Raw genomic sequence first — 19,553 nt, forward strand, 5'->3', positions numbered from 1 at the left:
GGCTCTAAAGAATGGAACAGTTACACTGTTTTTAAATAATTTAGCCGCAATTTTAAAGCAATTTTGTTTTTAATATTTATAAAATATATTTTTGTATGCATAGCCTAATCAGGCCAAAAATTCTTTTCTACATTCTATAGCTGTCACAGGAATATTACCTTCACATACTCCAAATTTCATGGTTTTTTTTTATTATTTAAAGAATTGAAATAGTTGAAAAGCTCCCAAATACCTTTCATGTTATTTTGCTTAATACACCATAATTGGACTTTCAAAGCGAATAAATTCATAGAGCAATCCTAATGCAGAGAGGTCCCTTTACCACACGAGGTGAAAGCCATGGTCAACGTTTCGTCAGAAGGCACTAATTGAACACTCTGTCATGGACAAAAACAGAAAGTCGACACCAAAACAACTGCATCCACGGTCACGGCGAGGGTCATAATTAATTTGATTTCCGGCCAAACTAAGTTAGTCGGTGGCAAAAGTTTTCTCATGAACACCGGACACACAAGCAAATAAACACAAAGTGCTACATTTTACATTTATTAGCCGCTTTTTCTGTTAAATAGGATGCATTTTGGCCTTGCCGGCGCAATTTATGAATATTTCCTGCAATTTTAAAACAAATTTCTGGTTTAATGGTTTTGCTAGAAATTTTTAAAAACTATGTTAGACTATTATATTAAAATAGAATACATTTTACAGGGATTGACTATTTTTTTTGGTTACCTTTCTATTTCATTTTATGAATTAAATTAAATATATATTTTAAGCACTTAAGGCAAAACCAATTATTTATTTTATGTCACTTTCTTAGAAGAAATAAGATTCCTGTACAGATTAATACTAGCATTGTATTGCTCAGCAAATAAATTAAAATTTTTGTTCAATGACAAACGATATTAATCAATAAATTTTTGGTAAATATACATATTAATTTTCAATTAATCGTAAAATAAATATTGCGCACTTAGAACTAGATTACTTAAATTCCTGCAAGCTAAATGTGGTTTTCTTCCCCGTGAATTTTGTCCTTTTTTGATAGGCATCTGGTTGCCAAGCTTAGTTTAACCCATTCCTAATTGGCAAAAGTACCTTGCTTTCAGTTTCCAGAAATTCATAATAAGAGTTCGCCTTTGCATGTACAGCAATTTTTAAGGGTGGTGGCTTATTAGAAGTCGGCACCCACTGGATTCCTAGATCCGATTCGGAAATGTGAGATGAATTTCTTACCCAGAAGCCCCATGCAAAGGATGCAATTCCACAGAACAAGCGAATTCCCCCCAAAGGTGTTGCAGCTCCTTTGATGGAGGACATTTCCAGGACCTTCTTTCAGCCGGCTTAAAATGAAACAAGCCAGAAACAAGGCAGACACAGGAATGCAACAGCTGCCTGTTTATAAATTCTCCTTCATCTGGTGATTTGATACAAATGGCAGCTGGGCAACTTATTAATCACAGGGCCAATATAATCCTTTGGGGCAGAATGCAATCATCAACTGAAATCCTGCCAAAGGCGTTGGCAGAAAAAGCAGCAGCTGTGGAAATTGCGCAGTTCTTCAATGTGCTCGAATATTTAATGTTTAACTTTTAGGTACAATATATTAAATATAACATTTTTTTATCATTGACCTTTTATTGCTTAACTTTGAGGTCCAAGCTATTAAATATATAATTTTTAAATAATTAAATATTAATTAATGATTTTCCTTTTGTTACTCTAACTATTTAGTATTTTGTTAGCGAGAATGCAATTAAATTAATAAAATTATTGCACATTTCCATTTAATTATATTTAAATTCCGCACTGTCCGAACTTATAATTGCAAAATTATTATATTAAATAAAATATGTATGAATTGTTAGGCTCACACCTTTTTTAATATAGAAAACAATTCATTTAAAATAATGCGTGTGCAATATAATTGATCGTTTTTAAATATCGTAAATAAAATAAATAACCTAAAATATTGCTGCATGTAATTCCAGCTGATATATATATTAATAGCATAATTTTCTGCATACCAAAATATTTTTCTGTTAAAGCTAAAAAATATTAATTTGAATAAGGCTCTTTAAAAATATTAAATATATATTTAAATGCCATAATGTTCTGTATTCCAGTATATTTTTCTGTTGAAGCTAAAAAATATTAGTTTGAATCGATTAGAGCTCTTTAAAAATATTAAATATATATCTGAACATTACATATAAAGTTCTGCACTCCAGAATATATTTTCTTTAAGGCTACTAAAATATTTATTTGAATTATTTAAGGCTCTTTAAAAATATTAAATATATATTTAAATGCCATAATGTTCTGTACTCCAGAATATTTTTCTGTTAAGGCTACGAAAATCTTAATTTGAATTTATTAAAGCTCTTTATAAATATGAAATATATATTTAAATACCATAATGTTCTGTACCCCACAATATATATTCCTTTAAAGCTACGAAAATATTAGTTTGAATTAATTAAATCCCCTTAAGAGGCCACAATCTGGGCGTAAATGTGCCACAGACAATAATCCGCATATGGTTATTGGCCGTCGTAACTTTAATTCCACCTTAATTTAAAGCATTTAATTGCTGCGACTTGTGAAATCCTTAACTTCCCAGTGCCGGTTTACCAAGGTGTGCGATGGTTCACATGAGCTTTATGCCCGGGACAATAAAGAGAAAAATAATAAAGGATATGCGAATAAATTGTGACTCCTTCTTTTGTGGCTGTGGCCCATCTCTGGGCCATCGCTTTCCATCTTTTCCATCTTTCCATCTTTTCCCCCTCGCAAAACACACAATGTGGAGCACATTGTGGCGTTTTAAGCGGAAAATATGCCGCACTTCCGCTTGCCACACACACACACACACACACAGACACAGTTGACTTGGTTACCGTTATAAGACAGACGCCAAGATGGCTGCCACTGTATCTGTGTGCCACTGCTTATGCGTGCGAGTGTGTGTGCGTGAGCCAGAATTTACTGCCATTATATTTATATATTATTATAATGCCAGGATGGCAAACAAAGTGTTGACAGAGCGGCTGGGCGGAGAAAAGAGGGCAAAACGACCACCACCAACGACTTACGCTAACCAAATACGTTTGCGTTCCGTTTCACATTTAATTGCCTAATCGCACTTAAGACCGCCGATTCCGATTCTGTTTCCGTTTCCGGCATCGGTTTAAGGCCCCCTTTTGAGCCCAAAATCTCGGATTTTCCCCCTGGCCGCCAGGAGCACTTTAAAATTGAATTTCAAGTCTTGGCGAGGCTTTGGCGAGAACTCCACTGGGAGGGCTAGCTATTTACATTTTGAGTTAATTGAATACATTGCGTTCGATCGGATAAACTCACTTGCCCTGCTACTTCGGCATAATTAGGAAATACAATCAAAAGGTTTTGGAAATTTTAAATATTTATCTTATGCTTACACCCAAAAAAATGGGAGTTAAGTTGTATTTAAAGTAAACCAGAGGCGGTATTGAAATTGAAGTATAGATTCAAGACTCAATAATATACATTAAGACTAACTTTACAGTTTCATTTCCATATTAAAGAGTCTAGAGTTTCGATGTGGTATTATTTGTGGTATTATTTTTCACCCAATTCATTTCAATTTAAAACTTGGAAATAACTAATTTAATGCTTATCTTATTCAGGTGAAATCGATATTCAATAGTATCACTGTTTTTATGGTGTACTAACAAATTACATGCCTTTTTGTAAAGTCAGCTAGACAATTATAAAAAGATTGCCTTGTTCTAAGAAATGTAGGTAAATGAAGTGACGTTTACTTAATTTATTCATTGCATTTTGCAATACATTTAAAATGACAGTCAACAAACTAAATACATTTTTTAATGATATACAATTTAAAGACTTTAAAAGTATTTATCACTTTTAAAATATAAGTAATCTTTTATATATTTTTTTTTAACCAGCCACAAATAACTAAGCGGCCTTGTCATTCATATTCCTGTTTATACTTTTGTCGTGAAAACATAAGTTTTTTCTGAGAAAATTTGACTTATAGACACAAACAAAAAGTTTCGTTCAAGTTAGATAAAAATCAAGAATAGGAAGATCAAGGGTTGGAAGTTAAACTATATATACAAATCTTCCAACTACAGTTATTTTGTACCTCTTTAAAAGTTCAAGGAAAAAATATATAAGAATCAATACCCCTTTTTCCTTTTTTATGATAAATTTTACATATATTGCTTTGTATTTATACTTAAAGGTAAATCCTTGCTTAAAATCAATTTGATAAACAAATAAAAAGCGAAATAAAAACGCTTAGCGCTACGCTGACATCCAGGTTAAATCGCAGAACACTTTTTGCATTGATCTCTATTGACCCAATAATTCAGTTAATATTTTAAAACACCCGCCAAAACGATTTCATTTGAACCAGCTCGACCTCGAGTTGTTCGCTTAATTGATTTGATTTTGGACTAGCCCTTGGCAGAAGCGGGAAAACATGAAAAACCAAGGGCGCAAAGGATTCATTACATGCTTTTTGTCCTTAATTATCGAGCTGAGTGCGAGCGGTCTTATTTACCCACCTGGCCGCATCTTTGGGGTCTTTAATTGGACCTTGGGTATTTTTGGGGAGATTCAAGGGATAAATGCATGGTAGTGGGGGAATCGAAATGAAATTCCCCTGGCAAACAATGGTCCAGTTGCGTTCATTATCATTCACCGCAATCGGAAGGACACAACACGACACGACATGGACAAGAGAAAACTTTCAAAAGAAAATTGCAACAACAGGAATGGGTTTTCCCAGGAAAAAGTAGGTGGAAGGGGGGACTCCGTGTTTCGAGGGACTCTTCTGTCAGAAAGCGGAATAGTCCTGGTCCAAGGAGTTCCAGCCAAGGACCAAAGTTTTGGTGTGAAATTAAAATTGGAATTAAAAGCACAATGAAGCCAGGCAGCATCCAGACAGCAGTAGAAAGAGAGGGAGACAACGGACAGCAGAAAGAGACGGCCTATCTGGGGCAGAGTGAGACGGGTAGAGTCTGGTATTGGCCAGGGGTCTTAGTGCTAAATGATTTATGGCTGTTTGCATGCCCCGTCCTTATGCAAATTGTTTTCGAGAATCTGACAAGACGATGAAGTTTTCATTAGGGTGCCATTAGAACCTCCGTTTAAGTTATGGCAAAAATGTCGGCCCTCTTCCCTTCAGCTTGACATTCATAACGCCATAAGCTGGACACGCAGCATACGGTTGATAGATCGTTGGAAAGGAGCTTTTTGTTTCACTTTAAAAAAGTAGTATAAGAAAGGTTGTTCTGCCTCAGCCTTTGACTAGATGTTTTTCAGTCGTAATTTGGTCAAACCATGGCACACAGCCTACAGACAGACTGTTTTGAACAGCTTATAACTTCGACTATTGAGCTCCATCACTTTTCGGGAAACTTAATTTTTCACCAATTTACACATTTTTCAAAAGGGGGTACAGTTCGATTTTTTGCAAAAATGTCAATAATAGAAAATAGGTTTAAATGCCAATAGATTGAAAATTAAACAATGAGCTCAACGAGGTATGATATTCCTCATTCTGAACTTTATTTGCCTTATGCCAGTCAAAACACTGATTTTTAAGGGTGGAAAAGTAAGTAATAAAGAATTTCACTGCACTCTTTATTATTTTTATATAAATATTTAAGACCTTTCATTTTGTTTTTAAAATTATAAATAAATAAAAAAAATATATCATGGTAGCTGGGAGAACAGCTTCTCGATCAGAATCAGTATTCGCTTTAGTATTCAATTGAAAACATTCTCGTGAAAGGGGAACAAAATTTTAGTTTTACATAAATAAAAATATAAAACAAAAAGTATGGACGGGAAAAAGAGCGGAATTGCAACATGTAAACCGGTTTACAAGTTCCAGAAATCAGCGAACATTACAATCAATGGCTATCTAAACTTTTTGACCGAATACAAAAAGCGATATTGCGGAATTTCCCCACAGGTCGTGATACGTTTTGGAGCTAGAGAATGGAACAAGATGAGTCTACAAGAAAAGGAACGGTTTAATCATATGGTAAGTAAGAAATATCTGAGGTATGATAAGTATTTAGTAATTATCAACAAACGTGTGTTAGAAACAACCTTTGGCACCTCAAGGGCTTGAAAATAGGTCCCATGGGGACAGCCCCGATAAGTCTGAGTGGTTGAAACGTAGTCCAGTTCGCTCTCCGTATTCCCGTGAAAGGGAGTCCAGGAACAAAAAGAAAAGGAAGCCTTCCAAATCAATCAAGGACCAAATCAAGAAGAAAGCCGGACCTCCTTCGCTTCAGCCAAAGAAACGCGGCTTTATACCCTTCATGCGCAGGTTTCAAAGATTGAATAAGGACTTGCCGCCCAATGATATGTTGAAAAAGGCAACTCGTATTTGGTGCCGCCTGCATAAACGCCAGCGCAAACCATTTTAGAACCCACTTTGGTAAAACTATTTCAATTTAAGCCTTACACAAGCAATAACATCTACCATTTTTTCAGAATTGTGAGAACTGGATTGAAAACACTTTCAAATTTTACCCGTGCTTATATATGGATAATTCAAGGGAATCGCTCCGGACCTACGTACACATGCATAATAAATAAAATTCCAACTTCAAACGATTTTAATTTTGATAATTGGCTTTACTTTTTAGTGTTCCTGAAGTCTTTATTTGATATTTTATTCTGACTTTTATTTGCATTATGGCAGCCAAAAAACTAATAATTTCTTGCGGAAAATAGGATTCAGACTTCAGTCAAAAATTCCCCCTTTTAGCGGGTTTTCAGTTGTAGTTTGCCCAATTTACGGCGTACAACTAAAAGACCGACCGTTTTTAGTAGCTGGCTACAAATGCTATCGATCCCCAGAACTTTAAGGAACATTTATTTTTTGACCCATTTTCGCATTTCTTGTAATTTCAAAAATACTAATTGTTTAGTGGTTTTTCAGCCGTAGTTTAGCCAAATCAAGGCGTACAGCTAAAAGACCGACTGTTTTGAACAGCTTGCTACAAATGCTATCGATCCTCATCACTTCCAGGGAAATTTATTTTTTGACCCATTTTCGCATTTTTTATAAGGGGGTGCATCAGTTATTTTTGGGATTCAGATTTTGGTCAAAAATAGTCATTTTTTAGTGGTTTTTCAGTCGTAGTTTGACCAAATCAAGGCGTACAGCTAAAAGACCGACTTTTTTGAGCAGCTTGCTACAAATGCTATCGATCCCCATCATTTTAAGGAACATTTATTTTTTGACCCATTTTCGCATTTTTTATGCATCAGTTATTTTTGGGATTAAGATTTTGGTCAAAAATAGTAATTTTTTAGTGGTTTTTCAGTCGTAGTTTGACCAAATCAAGGCGTACAGCTAAAAGACCGACTGTTTTGAACAGCTTGCTATAAATGCTATCGATCCTTATCACTTCCAGGGAAATTTATTTTTTGACCCATTTTCGCATTTTTTATAAGGGGGTGCATCAGTTATTTTTGGGATTCAGATTTTGGTCAAAAATAGTCATTTTTTAGTGGTTTTTCAGTCGTAGTTTGACCAAATCAAGGCGTACAGCTAAAAGACCGACTTTTTTGAGCAGCTTGCTACAAATGCTATCGATCCCCATCATTTTAAGGAACATTTATTTTTTGACCCATTTTCGCATTTTTTATGCATCAGTTATTTTTGGGATTCAGATTTTGGTCAAAAATAGTCATTTTTTAGTGGTTTTTCAGCCGTAGTTTAGCCAAATCAAGGCGTACAGCTAAAAGACCGACTGTTTTGAACAGCTTGCTACAAATGCTATCGATCCTTATCACTTTCAGGGAAATTTATTTTTTGACCCATTTTCGCATTTTTTATAAGGGGGTGCATCAGTTATTTTTCGGATTCAGATTTTGGTCAAAAATAGTCATTTTTTAGTGGTTTTTCAGCCGTAGTTTAGCCAAATCAAGGAGTACAGCTAAAAGACCGACTGTTTTGAACAGCTTGCTATAAATGCTATCGATCCTTATCACTTTCAGGGAAATTTATTTTTTGACCCATTTTCGCATTTTTTATAAGGGGGTGCATCAGTTATTTTTCGGATTCAGATTTTGGTCAAAAATAGTCATTTTTTAGTGGTTTTTCAGCCGTAGTTTAGCCAAATCAAGGCGTACAGCTAAAAGACCGACTGTTTTGAACAGCTTGCTATAAATGCTATCGATCCTTATCACTTCCAGGGAAATTTATTTTTTGACCCATTTTCGCATTTTTTATAAGGGGGTGCATCAGTTATTTTTGGGATTCAGATTTTGGTCAAAAATAGTCATTTTTTAGTGGTTTTTCAGTCGTAGTTTAGCCAAATCAAGGCGTACAGCTAAAAGACCGACTTTTTTGAGCAGCTTGCTACAAATGCTATCGATCCCCATCATTTTAAGGAACATTTATTTCTTGACCCATTTTCGCATTTTTTATAAGGGGGTGCATCAGTTATTTTTGGGATTCAGATTTTGGTCAAAAATAGTCATTTTTTAGTGGTTTTTCAGCCGTAGTTTAGCCAAATCAAGGCGTACAGCTAAAAGACCGACTTTTTTGAGCAGCTTGCTACAAATGCTATCGATCCCCATCATTTTAAGGAACATTTATTTTTTGACCCATTTTCGCATTTTTTATAAGGGGGTGCATCAGTTATTTTTGGGATTCAGATTTTGGTCAAAAATAGTCATTTTTTAGTGGTTTTTCAGCCGTAGTTTAGCCAAATCAAGGCGTACAGCTAAAAGACCGACTGTTTTGAACAGCTTGCTACAAATGCTATCGATCTCCATCATTTTTGGGAACATTTATTTTTTGACCCATTTTCGCATTATTTATAAGGGGGTGCATCAGTTATTTTTGGGATTCAGATTTTGGTCAAAAATAGTCATTTTTTAGAGGTTTTTCAGTCGTAGTTTAGCCAAATCAAGGCGTACAGCTAAAAGACCGACTTTTTTGAGCAGCTTGCTACAAATGCTATCGATCCCCATCATTTTAAGGAACATTTATTTCTTGACCCATTTTCGCATTTATTATAAGGGGGTGCATCAGTTATTTTTGGGATTCAGATTTTGGTCAAAAATAGTCATTTTTTAGTGGTTTTTCAGTCGTAGTTTAGCCAAATCAAGGCGTACAGTTATTTTTGGGATTCAGATTTTGGTCAAAAATAGTCATTTTTTAGTGGTTTTTCAGCCGTAGTTTAGCCAAATCAAGGCGTACAGCTAAAAGACCGACTTTTTTGAGCAGCTTGCTACAAATGCTATCGATCCTCATCACTTCCAGGGAAATTTATTTTTTGACCCATTTTCGCATTTTTTAAAGGGGGTGCATCAGTTATTTTTGGGATTCAGATTTTGGTCAAAAATAGTCATTTTTTGACATTCCTCATTTTGACCTTTACTTGCATTATGCCAGCCAATTTGTTGACCGATTTTCGCATTTTTCATTTACACGTTTCTTTACAAAGTGGTTGAAAAATTTAAGTTAAAAACTTTTTTAAATTTATATTTATTTTATATAATGATATTCATATTATATTTTTTGTTATCTTATAGATGTAGAATGGAAATCGTATGTGTCTTGATCAGTGTTTACAGATTTCTATAATATTATTATTCTGCATCAAAAGGTGCGTTTTGAACAGGCGATGTGCTAGTGTACAGTGTACATTGATTTTCCTTTGCTAAGAATTTAGAACTATGTTCTACTTGGATAATAATTAAATGCATAACCACTGTGAACTATGACATTAAGTTAAGCACTCATGCTACTAGCATAATGTCTATTTGCTCACCCTGGCTGTCACTTCCAAGAAGCTGTCCTCCCAATTATGCAAATTCTGAGTACAATTGTGAGGCATGCATCTGTCATTTCTATAGCAAAACCATAGAAAATATGTTTCAAACTAAGAACGACTGATGGAATTTGTGTGTTTTCTGAGCTTCTATATGTGCCATCTAGAAATGCATTCGTTCTTATCGAATATGTCAAGTTTGGAATATAGTGTGGCATATAACAGTACTTATACTTTCCATTAAAACTATCTAAGAGGAAGAAGAAATAACAATGACTAAAACACGAACCTTTGCTTCCGAGATTTGTGCTATAAGTTATATCATGTCAGCCATTAGTCTTTTACCACACATCAATCAACAATTAATAGAAATGATATCAACTCAGCCTACACAAATAATAATAATATGGGTAAGATTGTTTGTTTAAGAGTTATATTTACTTTAAAGAACGAATTTAAATATAAACCAAAAGAAACCAGAACACTCATCATTACCACCATCGGATTTACCTTCCAGTTCAACACCTTTTTTATATAAATTTACAGGTATTTTTAATAATTTGAAAACAGAGAAGGGGTTTATTGAATAACTGTTTACAGATTTATAAGTTGAAACACTAGATGCCTGGCCATTATCATTAAAAACTAAAACATCTGTTGTTCAACTTGCAAGAAAGTCATTTGATGATGCTCTCATCATATTCAAAGAAGTTCACATAAAACCACCTTCACAAAGTCCGTTAATGATCAAGTAAAGTGTATAACAATAAAATATTATTGATAATATTATTTTTTTGTCAAAAACAATGACATTTTTCACCGAAAAAATTCTTTTATAAAATTTAGAAATTATGTAAATTTTCTAGATAGTTCAAATCAACTTCTAAATCATCAATTATTGCATTCAAACTGCAATCTGTAATATCGCACTATAAATTATTATTTTAAATATCTTAGCAATTAAATATTAAATGATATCACCATTATTTATGTTAAAATTATCATTTATTTACTTATTAAAATTGTCCAAGAGTCTTTAATGACTGAAATGTGTTTTTAAAAAGTTTCCAGCAACTTTGTTGGGAAAGCCGGAGAAATGTCATCAGTATTTACTCACGAATGAGGGATTCCTCTGTGAATTACTCACCACTCCAACTCGTTTCGCCGCACCTGTGGAAACTAATTTGAAAGTAATTTGCTTTCGCATAGATTGCATATTCCCCTGTCAGGCCACCGCACATCATAATCATAATCACATAAATCCCCCCCCCCCCCCCCCCCCCCCCCCCCCCCAGTAAAATATAAAAACCCCAAGCAATCAGTCGCCAAAATTGTGGTAGCAACCCCCAAAGCCAGAACCCAGCATCAAAACCCCGAAAAAAAACACAGAGAATCCTGCGGTAATCGATCATCATAGGGGGGAAAAACTCAGGAACATACCCAATTTGTATAAATTATTAAAATATTGATTTATTAGTTGAAAATTTAACATCTAATTTAAGACGGGCGGCTTCAACTTCAAGTGAATTTATGCGGCAGAGCTAACGAATTTATCATTATCCCCCAGAGCATAAATTGAAAAATAAATACGGCTTCTATTTATTATGTTTTTCTTTTCTGCCCCTCGATAGAACCCTTTGGTAAAATCTGAATACTGAATACTGTTTGTGCAAATGAAAGTGCTGTGCCAGTGTGTGTGTGTATCTGTGTGAGCTGGCTTGTTTACTTGTGTGAGTGCCTTTTGCGAACAGCGGAGGCCGTAACTCAAAGCAAACTCCCCACCGACTTTCCCTTTCCTCTCACGTTCAGCCTGGGGGCGGGTCAGCCACGCCCACCGTTGGCTTTTCCAGCACACACACACACATATGTGTTCTGCACAAACACCCACACATGCACACCCACATATGCACGCACACATGCGACGCATTCAAAGTTTATCCAGCGCCCGTTTTGCACATTAATTTACTGACCTTTTGCACTTTTTCCATAGTTTTGCAGCAGCACCTCCCCGCGCTGCCACGCCCCCGCGCTACGCCCACCATAATGCACTGAGAAAAAAACCAAAAAGCAAACTACAAAGTTTAAAACTTAAATTAAACGTAATTATTACTTATATATTATTTATTAAATTAAATTATTTATTAAATAAACATAACAAGCTATCTCCTGTTTTTATAAAACTTTAATTTTGATATAATGGATTTTTTTTTTCCTGCACAGAGGAAAAAAAATTTTTCCGAAAAATGCGATGCTTTACGGGCAAATATACATATATACGCCCACCATAATGCAGTGAGAGAAGAACCTAAAAGCCAATTACAAAGCTTAAAACTTAAATAAAACGTAATTATTAGTTATTTAGTTTGGTCTTATTCAATATAAACATTATAAAAAGTTATCGTATTTGTGGAAAATCTTTAATTGTGATATAATGGACTATTTTATTCCTACACAGAGAAAGTTCTTTCGTAAAATGCGTTGTATTACGAGCAAATATAGGTTTAAAAGACTTAAAAAAGTAAAAAAAAATTGTTTCAAAAATCGGTAAAAAATTAGTAAAGCCAAATTTCCAAAAAAAAATTTTAAATTTAAAAAACTTAAACTTTTACTATTTCTCGGTGTGTATGTCAGCTGTAGGATATAATCGAAAGGAAATCTTAAAAAAATATTATTATTACATATACCAAAAAAACACATTTCCTTAATTACTCGTCATAAAATTGAATCCTATAAATTTCTTAAAAAAGCATTCGCTTATGTTAGTTTTATTATTTTCAGTGCACTACTGATAAAAAAAGTTTTTTTCGACTTGTGTGGCTTTGGTTGGCAGCTCGCGATTGCCTGTCTTTGTCTATTCGCCACCACCATACCCATCTCTTTCGATTTCGCAGAACCCAGAATTCAGAATTCAGAATCTGGCAGTGGAAAATACCATGGCCACTAACCCCTAACCAGTGACCAGTGCCCGGTAACCGGTAACCGGTGACGGTAAGCAGTGACAGTAACCAGTGACTGACCAAGTCTGGCAGATAGATGGTTGCCGGATGTTTTGGCCCGGTCCAGAGGCATATTACAATGTATGATGAATGTGTGACACTTTTGCAGCTTGTTTGTTTGTTTATTGTTTGGCCCACACCCCACTCAAACACTCAGACACCCTTCGCCCGTCGTCCTTTGCCCCCTTTCGACCCTTCACCCCCTGTTCTTTGTGCGCGGCCAAAACAGAAAGCAAACTGAATGGCAAAATCAACAGTCAAACGGGGAACAACCTAGAATTTCGCACTCTCTATACAATTGCAGATTTTTCTTTAATTATAATAATATTTTATTTGCAAATGTTGGTTTGATTTTTAGCTACTGAAAGAAAGATGAATCAAAACTTTCACCACTCGGAATATAATCTTACACATCGGAATCCGATTTCATATAATATATTTTGGTGTAAATAAATATTTTTTTATTTCTAAAATGTTGACGACAGTCTTAAGTGTTAAAAAAATAATAAATAAGCCATATTCTAAATTTTAGAATAGTTTTAGAATCTAAAACACTGCATCAAGATTTATTATTTCGACAATGAATAAATGTTTTGACCTATTCTTAGGGTTTTTTTTTTTTAAGTACCAGTGGCTTTACTATGACAGATACAGTGACTATACTTTTAAGGTCTATTACTTCAGCAATAGGATCCCAAATTCTAAGTATAAAAACCTAAACAGTTTATAGCTCAATACTCTTAATAAGCATTTAAATTTTTATTAAATGACCTATTAAAAATGACCCAAAATTTAACTTCTAAAATCACTAACTAGACCCATCAAAATCCGCTTTCAATGTGTCTGCTTTCTCAAAGTTGCTTTTACTATCCAAAAATCTTCATTCAAATTTCGATTTTAATTATTTCGGTCTCTCTTGGAGCATGAAAAGTTAGCTCTAATCGAAGATATCATGTGTGCGATCCAATTTTCACTGCATTCTCCTGTTCTACCGGCTTCCGTACTTTGACTTCCGTCTTTTTGGTTTATTTCCGTGCCACAGCACTGCATTGTTCGACCACAGAATGGATTTGAAAGTCTCAGGACCCTTCGTCCTGAAAGGAAATAGGAAACTTTTGTTGTTTGCTTTGCCCATTTTTAGCTGAGTGTGTGTGTGTGCAAGGAGAGTTTAATAAATTGTATCTTCTGGTCCGCACCCATAAGCATATGCAGATTACTCTTCGTGTGTGTGTGTGTGTCTTTGAGTTTGGGTGAAAGTGTGGAAAGGGCTTTTGCAGGACATTCAAAGGAGGGGGGGTGGTGAAAGGATCTGGGGGGAGGGGCTTCGAACAGACGCCCTTGCTCTTTCATTTTCAATAACGACAAAGCAATAAACTTGCCCAAAAATAAGTTGGCTGTTTGTTGACGCTCCAAACTGGGCACCACATCTGAAACTTTGCGGGGATTTCGGATGGAATGGTGCCCAGGACACGATACCAAGGACATCGTAAAGGCAAAGATATGGAAATATTTGTTTGTACTTACATGTATAACATTTTTGTGTGTAAATATGTATTTTTTACCTTTACCCTTCATAAACTTGAGGGCAAGTAACCACAGATTTTCTACAGAACTATTAGTCTTTTTGTTTTTAGTGCTCTAAAAAGGAAACTTTATTATTTATACATTTAAGAATCAACAATGAATATACATAATTTAATATAGGTACTTATATTTAAGAACACAGTATTTTTAAAAATATTTTAAAAATATAAGAATCATTTTAACACAAAATTTTAGTCCTTAAAATTTACAAGAAATTGTATTGTGAATATAGTTTGAGGAAGGCCTATGTACATTACTGTTAAGAATAATTTCCCCTTGGTTTGATTAAGAAACCCGAGTACTGTCAATATCTATTAATATCATTGTTTTTATATTCTATATATTATTTTAAAATCAAATTGTTATTATTCATATGAATAATAAATTTGAAAGTCAAATGATCAAACAAAAATGTATTTCTAATAGAAATTGAATTAATTTATGAAATGCAAGTATTTAACATATAAAGAAAAAGTTATTTTATTATAAGCTTTAAAGCTAACTTGAAAACTTAGTAGCTTTAAGCTGGGTCATTTTATAAAAACCTGTTCAAAAATAAATATAAGCTCTTTCTAAGCTTTTACGTTCTTCCTAAGGACATTTGGCTTTTAAGCTTTAGAGCTTATTTTCGTTACAAATACCTTATAGCACAGGTATAAAACTTACGAGTCTAAGTCCCAAACCCAATTCAATACCTTAAATGAAACTTTTCAATTTACATAAAATACAAAATATGAATAACTACAAACAATTTTTATATTAAATCGTTTAAGATTAAGCAAGCCTATTTTATATATTTTGTTAGACATATGAAATCGGTTACCTTAACATACTGCCTCGTCACCAGATAGCTTGGACCATGTTTTCTCCCAATCTTTCTGGTTAACCAGTAAATGATCTCAGAGTAGTTGACTGATAGGCAGACACGTGAATGACCCACAGTTCTAAGAGCGATAAAAAGCCATGAATGGTGCTTTATAGAGCCACCTGCTTAAGTGGGTGGGTGCTTATCGAATTCGCAGAAGAAAATATGCAAAACAACGGCGATAAATGCTGTGTCAGTGGAAAAATGCAACGAACTCGAGCGATAAGTCACCCAAGAAACACTATAAAGCTCTGGATTCGATCTACAGAGGGCACAAACAACTTGAGATGCATTCGCAGCAGAAGCGCACGATCACCAGCATTAAGGCTATAACCATGATCCTAATCCTGATCCTGCTCCAAGTTCTTGGAATCCTGGCGGCCCAGAAACACTCACCCATCGCCAATTGGCAAATGGGTGATCCGCACTACACGAGTGACCAGTACGCCAAGATCCTGGGCGATGCGGGAGTGGGTCAGGATTCCGATGAGAAGGACAATAAAGGAATAAGAGCCATGCAGATCCAGTATGTGGACTACCAGCCCAACTGCCAGCCAGGTGGAGTACCCGTCTGCGCCACCAATGGAACCGATAGCTTTTACTTCGAGAACAACTGCCGGTTGGAGGCGGCCAACATGAAGATGCTTTTCCAGTACGGCACAGGTGAGGTCGAAATAACATATAATCAGATATACCCTACTCACTAAAACAAACTATCATAAAAACCTTGACCAATTTTATTGTTAACTACAGAGAATTTACTGTTTATAGGTACTTTTAGTACTTCAAATCTTAAGTTCTCGATAACAAAGCTTCGACAATTTGTATTTTCCTACAATTTTTGAGAAAATCATTGAAAATCAAATATTTTTTTACAAGTTCTCAGATTAATCACTAGAATATTGTTTAAAAATGCCGATTTACAGAAATATAATATTAAACCTTAAATGCATAATTGTCAATGCAATCATAACAAAATACTTCGAAAATTGTTTCAAAGGTAAAATATTAACATTTATTTGAAAAAACAATTTTTAAAAACGTTGAACTATTTTAAATCAATTTAATAATAAATATTTTAAAATGTTAGGCTTACTCATTAAAAAATAGAGGATTTTAAACATCAAACAATCTTTGAAGCTCTTTAAATGTTTTTCTACGGACATGCCTACTTAAAATGTCATCTCTCTCTATACTTATTTGGAAAAACACAATCCTTACCTATTGCCCTGAGTGATTGATCCATGCAGAACTTGAGCCCACGGAGATGGAGCGATGCCTGCCCACCTGCCAGACGATGAAGTGCACCCAGGTGGAGCGACCAGTTTGCGCGCTGGCCGAGATCGGAGGAGCTGTGCCCCAAACCTTTGCCAACGAGTGCGAGATGCGACGTCGTGAGTGCCACACGAGACAAGGTCTGTAAAAATTATAATTGGATTATCATATGGAGAGAAAAATCCCAAAAAAATCGTAAACCAATTTTAAACCAAAAAACCCTCTAACAACCTGATATCCAATCTTCTTACTACCTAGTCCTGCGAATCCTGCACTCAGGTCCTTGCCAAACTCCCACAAAAAGCGGTCGCAAGAAGAAGCTGCGTCGCAACAAACATAAGCGACCCATTAAAGCCGCATCCATCTCAAAGTTTGATAATATTCCTAAGAAAGTATACCTAATGCTGGCTACTCCTGCTCCTTGGAGCGCCACCACCACGCCAAGGACATCCACCACCACCTCAACCACCAGGATCACCACGACGCCCAGGATGAGACCCACCAAACCCACCAGCACCAGTCCCTCACCCATGCAATTCCAGCAACTGATGAGTTTGGCCAATCCCATGGTCTCCGTTTCCCAAGCAGTGGATGCCTACAATGTGTACAATATCCCCGATGTGGGTCACGATTACGGCGAGATAACCGACTCCTCGCTCTCGATGTTTTTGCCGGAAGTGGGTCGTGTCACGGAGCCCTATTCCCCAATAGAAAGCACTACCAGTACCATCCCCACCACCACATCCACCACACCCACACCAGCTTTAATCACAAGCACCAAGAAATCTAGGATCACAAGTCTTCCGGGCACCACCACCATCAAGAGTTACTCCACCACACTGATGTCCAGCACCACTGAGATAAGTCAAGAAACCACTTCGAAGGTTTCGGAGGCCATAAGCCAGGCAATGAACACCACTCAGAAATCCATTTTCACTACAACTCCTCAATTTAAGGCTTCTTGATGGATGATTGCGTCTTTTTTAAATTCAGCTACTTGTTATTTATTGAATCTATTTATGCTGTTTATTTTAGCTGTTTAGGATGAACAATAAAACTATAAGAAAATCGAAAAAAACTAGTGTTATAAAATTTCCCTCGTGATGGAAGTTTTTCTCTAAAAAATCCATCAACTGCAATCTCTTAACAAAAATGTTGGCTCGCTATTCTTGGCCTTTCTTGTCTTATATCTATGCGTAATAATAATGTAGGCATTCAATGCATGAAATCCCAGAAAAAAGAAAAGGTATTAAGTTAAATAGCAATATACTCGTAGACTTGTAAAAAAGGTGTTGTACGACGGTACTGCGTTACTTTAATAAATAGTGTTGCAAAAGTGTTCTAAAGTTGCCGATGTTGGAAACAAATATCCCAGCCAAAAGCGTGAAGCCCAATTACTACGTAAAATTAGATGGTACTTAAATTCGAAACATCTTTTTCGTTTACTTGGATTATTAATAGAGAAAAGAAGATAATTTTGTTGAACTCATTCCAACAAAAAAATAATTTTTCTGGGACACGACAACCCTGGTCAGTCGGATTTAAACACTGGAACAGGACTGATAGGCCCAGTCAGCTGTTTTATCAAGGTAGGCCTTTGCTGCTTGACGTGTAAATTACCATAAATTCCATTTTTCAATCATTAAAACGACTGACTTATATAAAACAGAATAGGTATATGAAATAAAGACTAAAATATGAAGTTCTCCAATTCAATAGTAAGCAACACTGTGCGAAAAGAAATAAACCTTTTATCTCTAATTGGACTTTACCGCAGCTGATCTGCCTTTATGGATTGGTAATATGCGACTGGATATTGGCCGCTCCCCAACCCAAGTGCAAGCTACACCAGACTATTAATCCTTCGGACTACGACCCCGTTGATCTGACTGAAGATCCCATAACTTCTGCTGAAGTAAAAGCATTGGAAAATCAAGTGGAGCTTGTCAATTCGATACTACTTTGGCCGTTTCAGTTTCTCGGTAATCAAATAAGAGAGCAGTTTGAAATAATGCGGCATAATACAGCGGTACTAATCGACTTGGAACGTCGTAACTTCAAGATTCAAAGGGAGAAGGAAGGCTTTGAGTCGGAAATGGATGACCAGGAAGATGAAGACCAAATTGAGTCCTACGAGGATAAGGAGCCGAAACCTTTTCGTCGACCGAGGAACAACAAGAACATCACCCCTTTCGAGCCTTGGAATAGTCCACAATCCCCGGTTGAAAACCTTTTGCCATTAAAGGACTATCATTTCACTGTCGTCGAGATTCACCACTTCAGACTAAGCAACAAAACTGTAATCGCCAACTACTAACTCATAAAAAACCAATACCTTTAGAGTACAATGATATATTATTTTATACAATTTACACTATTAACTTAAACAGCAACATTAACTTATCTGGTAAATAGGCTTTGTTAACACCCCAAGAATATAAAATATATATTGCTGCGGTTGTCGTAACTTGTTGTATATAGCTTTAGGTTTTTGGACTCTCGTTTGCAGGCCTTTATCTAAAGGCCATCCAGAAGTTTTCTTATCCTCGGCTTCTTCATCCCCGGCAGCTTCTTAGAGTCATGGGCTGGATAAGTTTTAAAGGAACTTGAGAATCGATAAGTTGGATATCTGATCCTCCTTGGATCGCAATTTCATCAGATTCACCATGAAAATTTATAATTTAATTTTCCAAAATTCCAAAGCGAATTCGTAGAGACAGGGTTTTTATTAAGACGAGCCAGCCTGACAAGAATAAAATAAAAATGTTTAATTTATTTGTATTTTGTCAAACCCAAAATAATTTGTCTAGATTCTCCTCACCTATGCTGTAGAGTAAACTGTTCATACTATTACATCACAAATAAATAGAACCGTTGTGCTCATCGTGTGAAAAATCGACCAATGCTCAATAGTAATGTAAACATTTAATGCATAAAGAAAATAAAAACCAAAGGTTATAAAAAAGCAAATATACATACAGTACTGTCAAATTTTCATAAATAGGGTTGCAAAGTTGT

General features: G+C 35.5%; 3 protein-coding genes across 3 annotated transcripts; all 3 read left to right on the top strand.

The window, feature by feature from the left end:
- Positions 1-5,761: 5,761 nt before the first annotated feature.
- LOC108005260 (protamine-like protein 99C) lies at positions 5,762-6,645 on the top strand. Its single transcript, XM_017068449.4, has 3 exons — positions 5,762-6,058; positions 6,120-6,460; positions 6,517-6,645. Exons 1-2 carry the CDS (start codon positions 5,852-5,854, stop codon positions 6,447-6,449), a joined length of 537 nt encoding a protein of 178 aa, XP_016923938.2. The 5' UTR covers positions 5,762-5,851; the 3' UTR covers positions 6,450-6,460; positions 6,517-6,645.
- Positions 6,646-15,537: 8,892 nt separating this feature from the next.
- On the top strand, positions 15,538-17,613 carry LOC108005237 (poly(A) polymerase). The gene is made up of 3 exons (XM_017068429.3): positions 15,538-15,923; positions 16,511-16,675; positions 16,794-17,613. The coding sequence occupies exons 1-3, from the start codon at positions 15,548-15,550 to the stop codon at positions 17,498-17,500; spliced, it is 1,248 nt and encodes a 415-aa protein (XP_016923918.2). The 5' UTR covers positions 15,538-15,547; the 3' UTR covers positions 17,501-17,613.
- Positions 17,614-18,107: 494 nt separating this feature from the next.
- Positions 18,108-18,984, top strand: LOC108005266 (uncharacterized). The gene is made up of 2 exons (XM_017068456.3): positions 18,108-18,253; positions 18,313-18,984. The coding sequence occupies exons 1-2, from the start codon at positions 18,233-18,235 to the stop codon at positions 18,850-18,852; spliced, it is 561 nt and encodes a 186-aa protein (XP_016923945.2). The 5' UTR covers positions 18,108-18,232; the 3' UTR covers positions 18,853-18,984.
- The last annotated feature ends 569 nt before the right edge of the window (positions 18,985-19,553 follow it).

Source organism: Drosophila suzukii, chromosome X, assembly GCF_043229965.1.
Source record: "Drosophila suzukii chromosome X, CBGP_Dsuzu_IsoJpt1.0, whole genome shotgun sequence".
Lineage (NCBI taxonomy): Eukaryota > Metazoa > Arthropoda > Insecta > Diptera > Drosophilidae > Drosophila > Drosophila suzukii.

Excerpts from the sequence above, each read along its gene's own strand:
- LOC108005266 (XM_017068456.3), top strand. The coding sequence starts at position 18,233 with ATGAAGTTCTCCAATTCAATA. Across the intron at positions 18,254-18,312 it reads TGAAGTTCTCCAATTCAATA|CTGATCTGCCTTTATGGATT; the intron begins GTAAGCAACACT and ends ACTTTACCGCAG.
- LOC108005260 (XM_017068449.4), top strand. The coding sequence starts at position 5,852 with ATGGACGGGAAAAAGAGCGGAATTGCAACATGTAAACCGGTTTACAAG. Across the intron at positions 6,059-6,119 it reads AGGAACGGTTTAATCATATG|AAACAACCTTTGGCACCTCA; the intron begins GTAAGTAAGAAA and ends AACGTGTGTTAG.
- LOC108005237 (XM_017068429.3), top strand. The coding sequence starts at position 15,548 with ATGCATTCGCAGCAGAAGCGCACGATCACCAGCATTAAGGCTATAACC. Across the intron at positions 15,924-16,510 it reads GCTTTTCCAGTACGGCACAG|AACTTGAGCCCACGGAGATG; the intron begins GTGAGGTCGAAA and ends TGATCCATGCAG. Across the intron at positions 16,676-16,793 it reads TGAGTGCCACACGAGACAAG|TCCTGCGAATCCTGCACTCA; the intron begins GTCTGTAAAAAT and ends CTTACTACCTAG.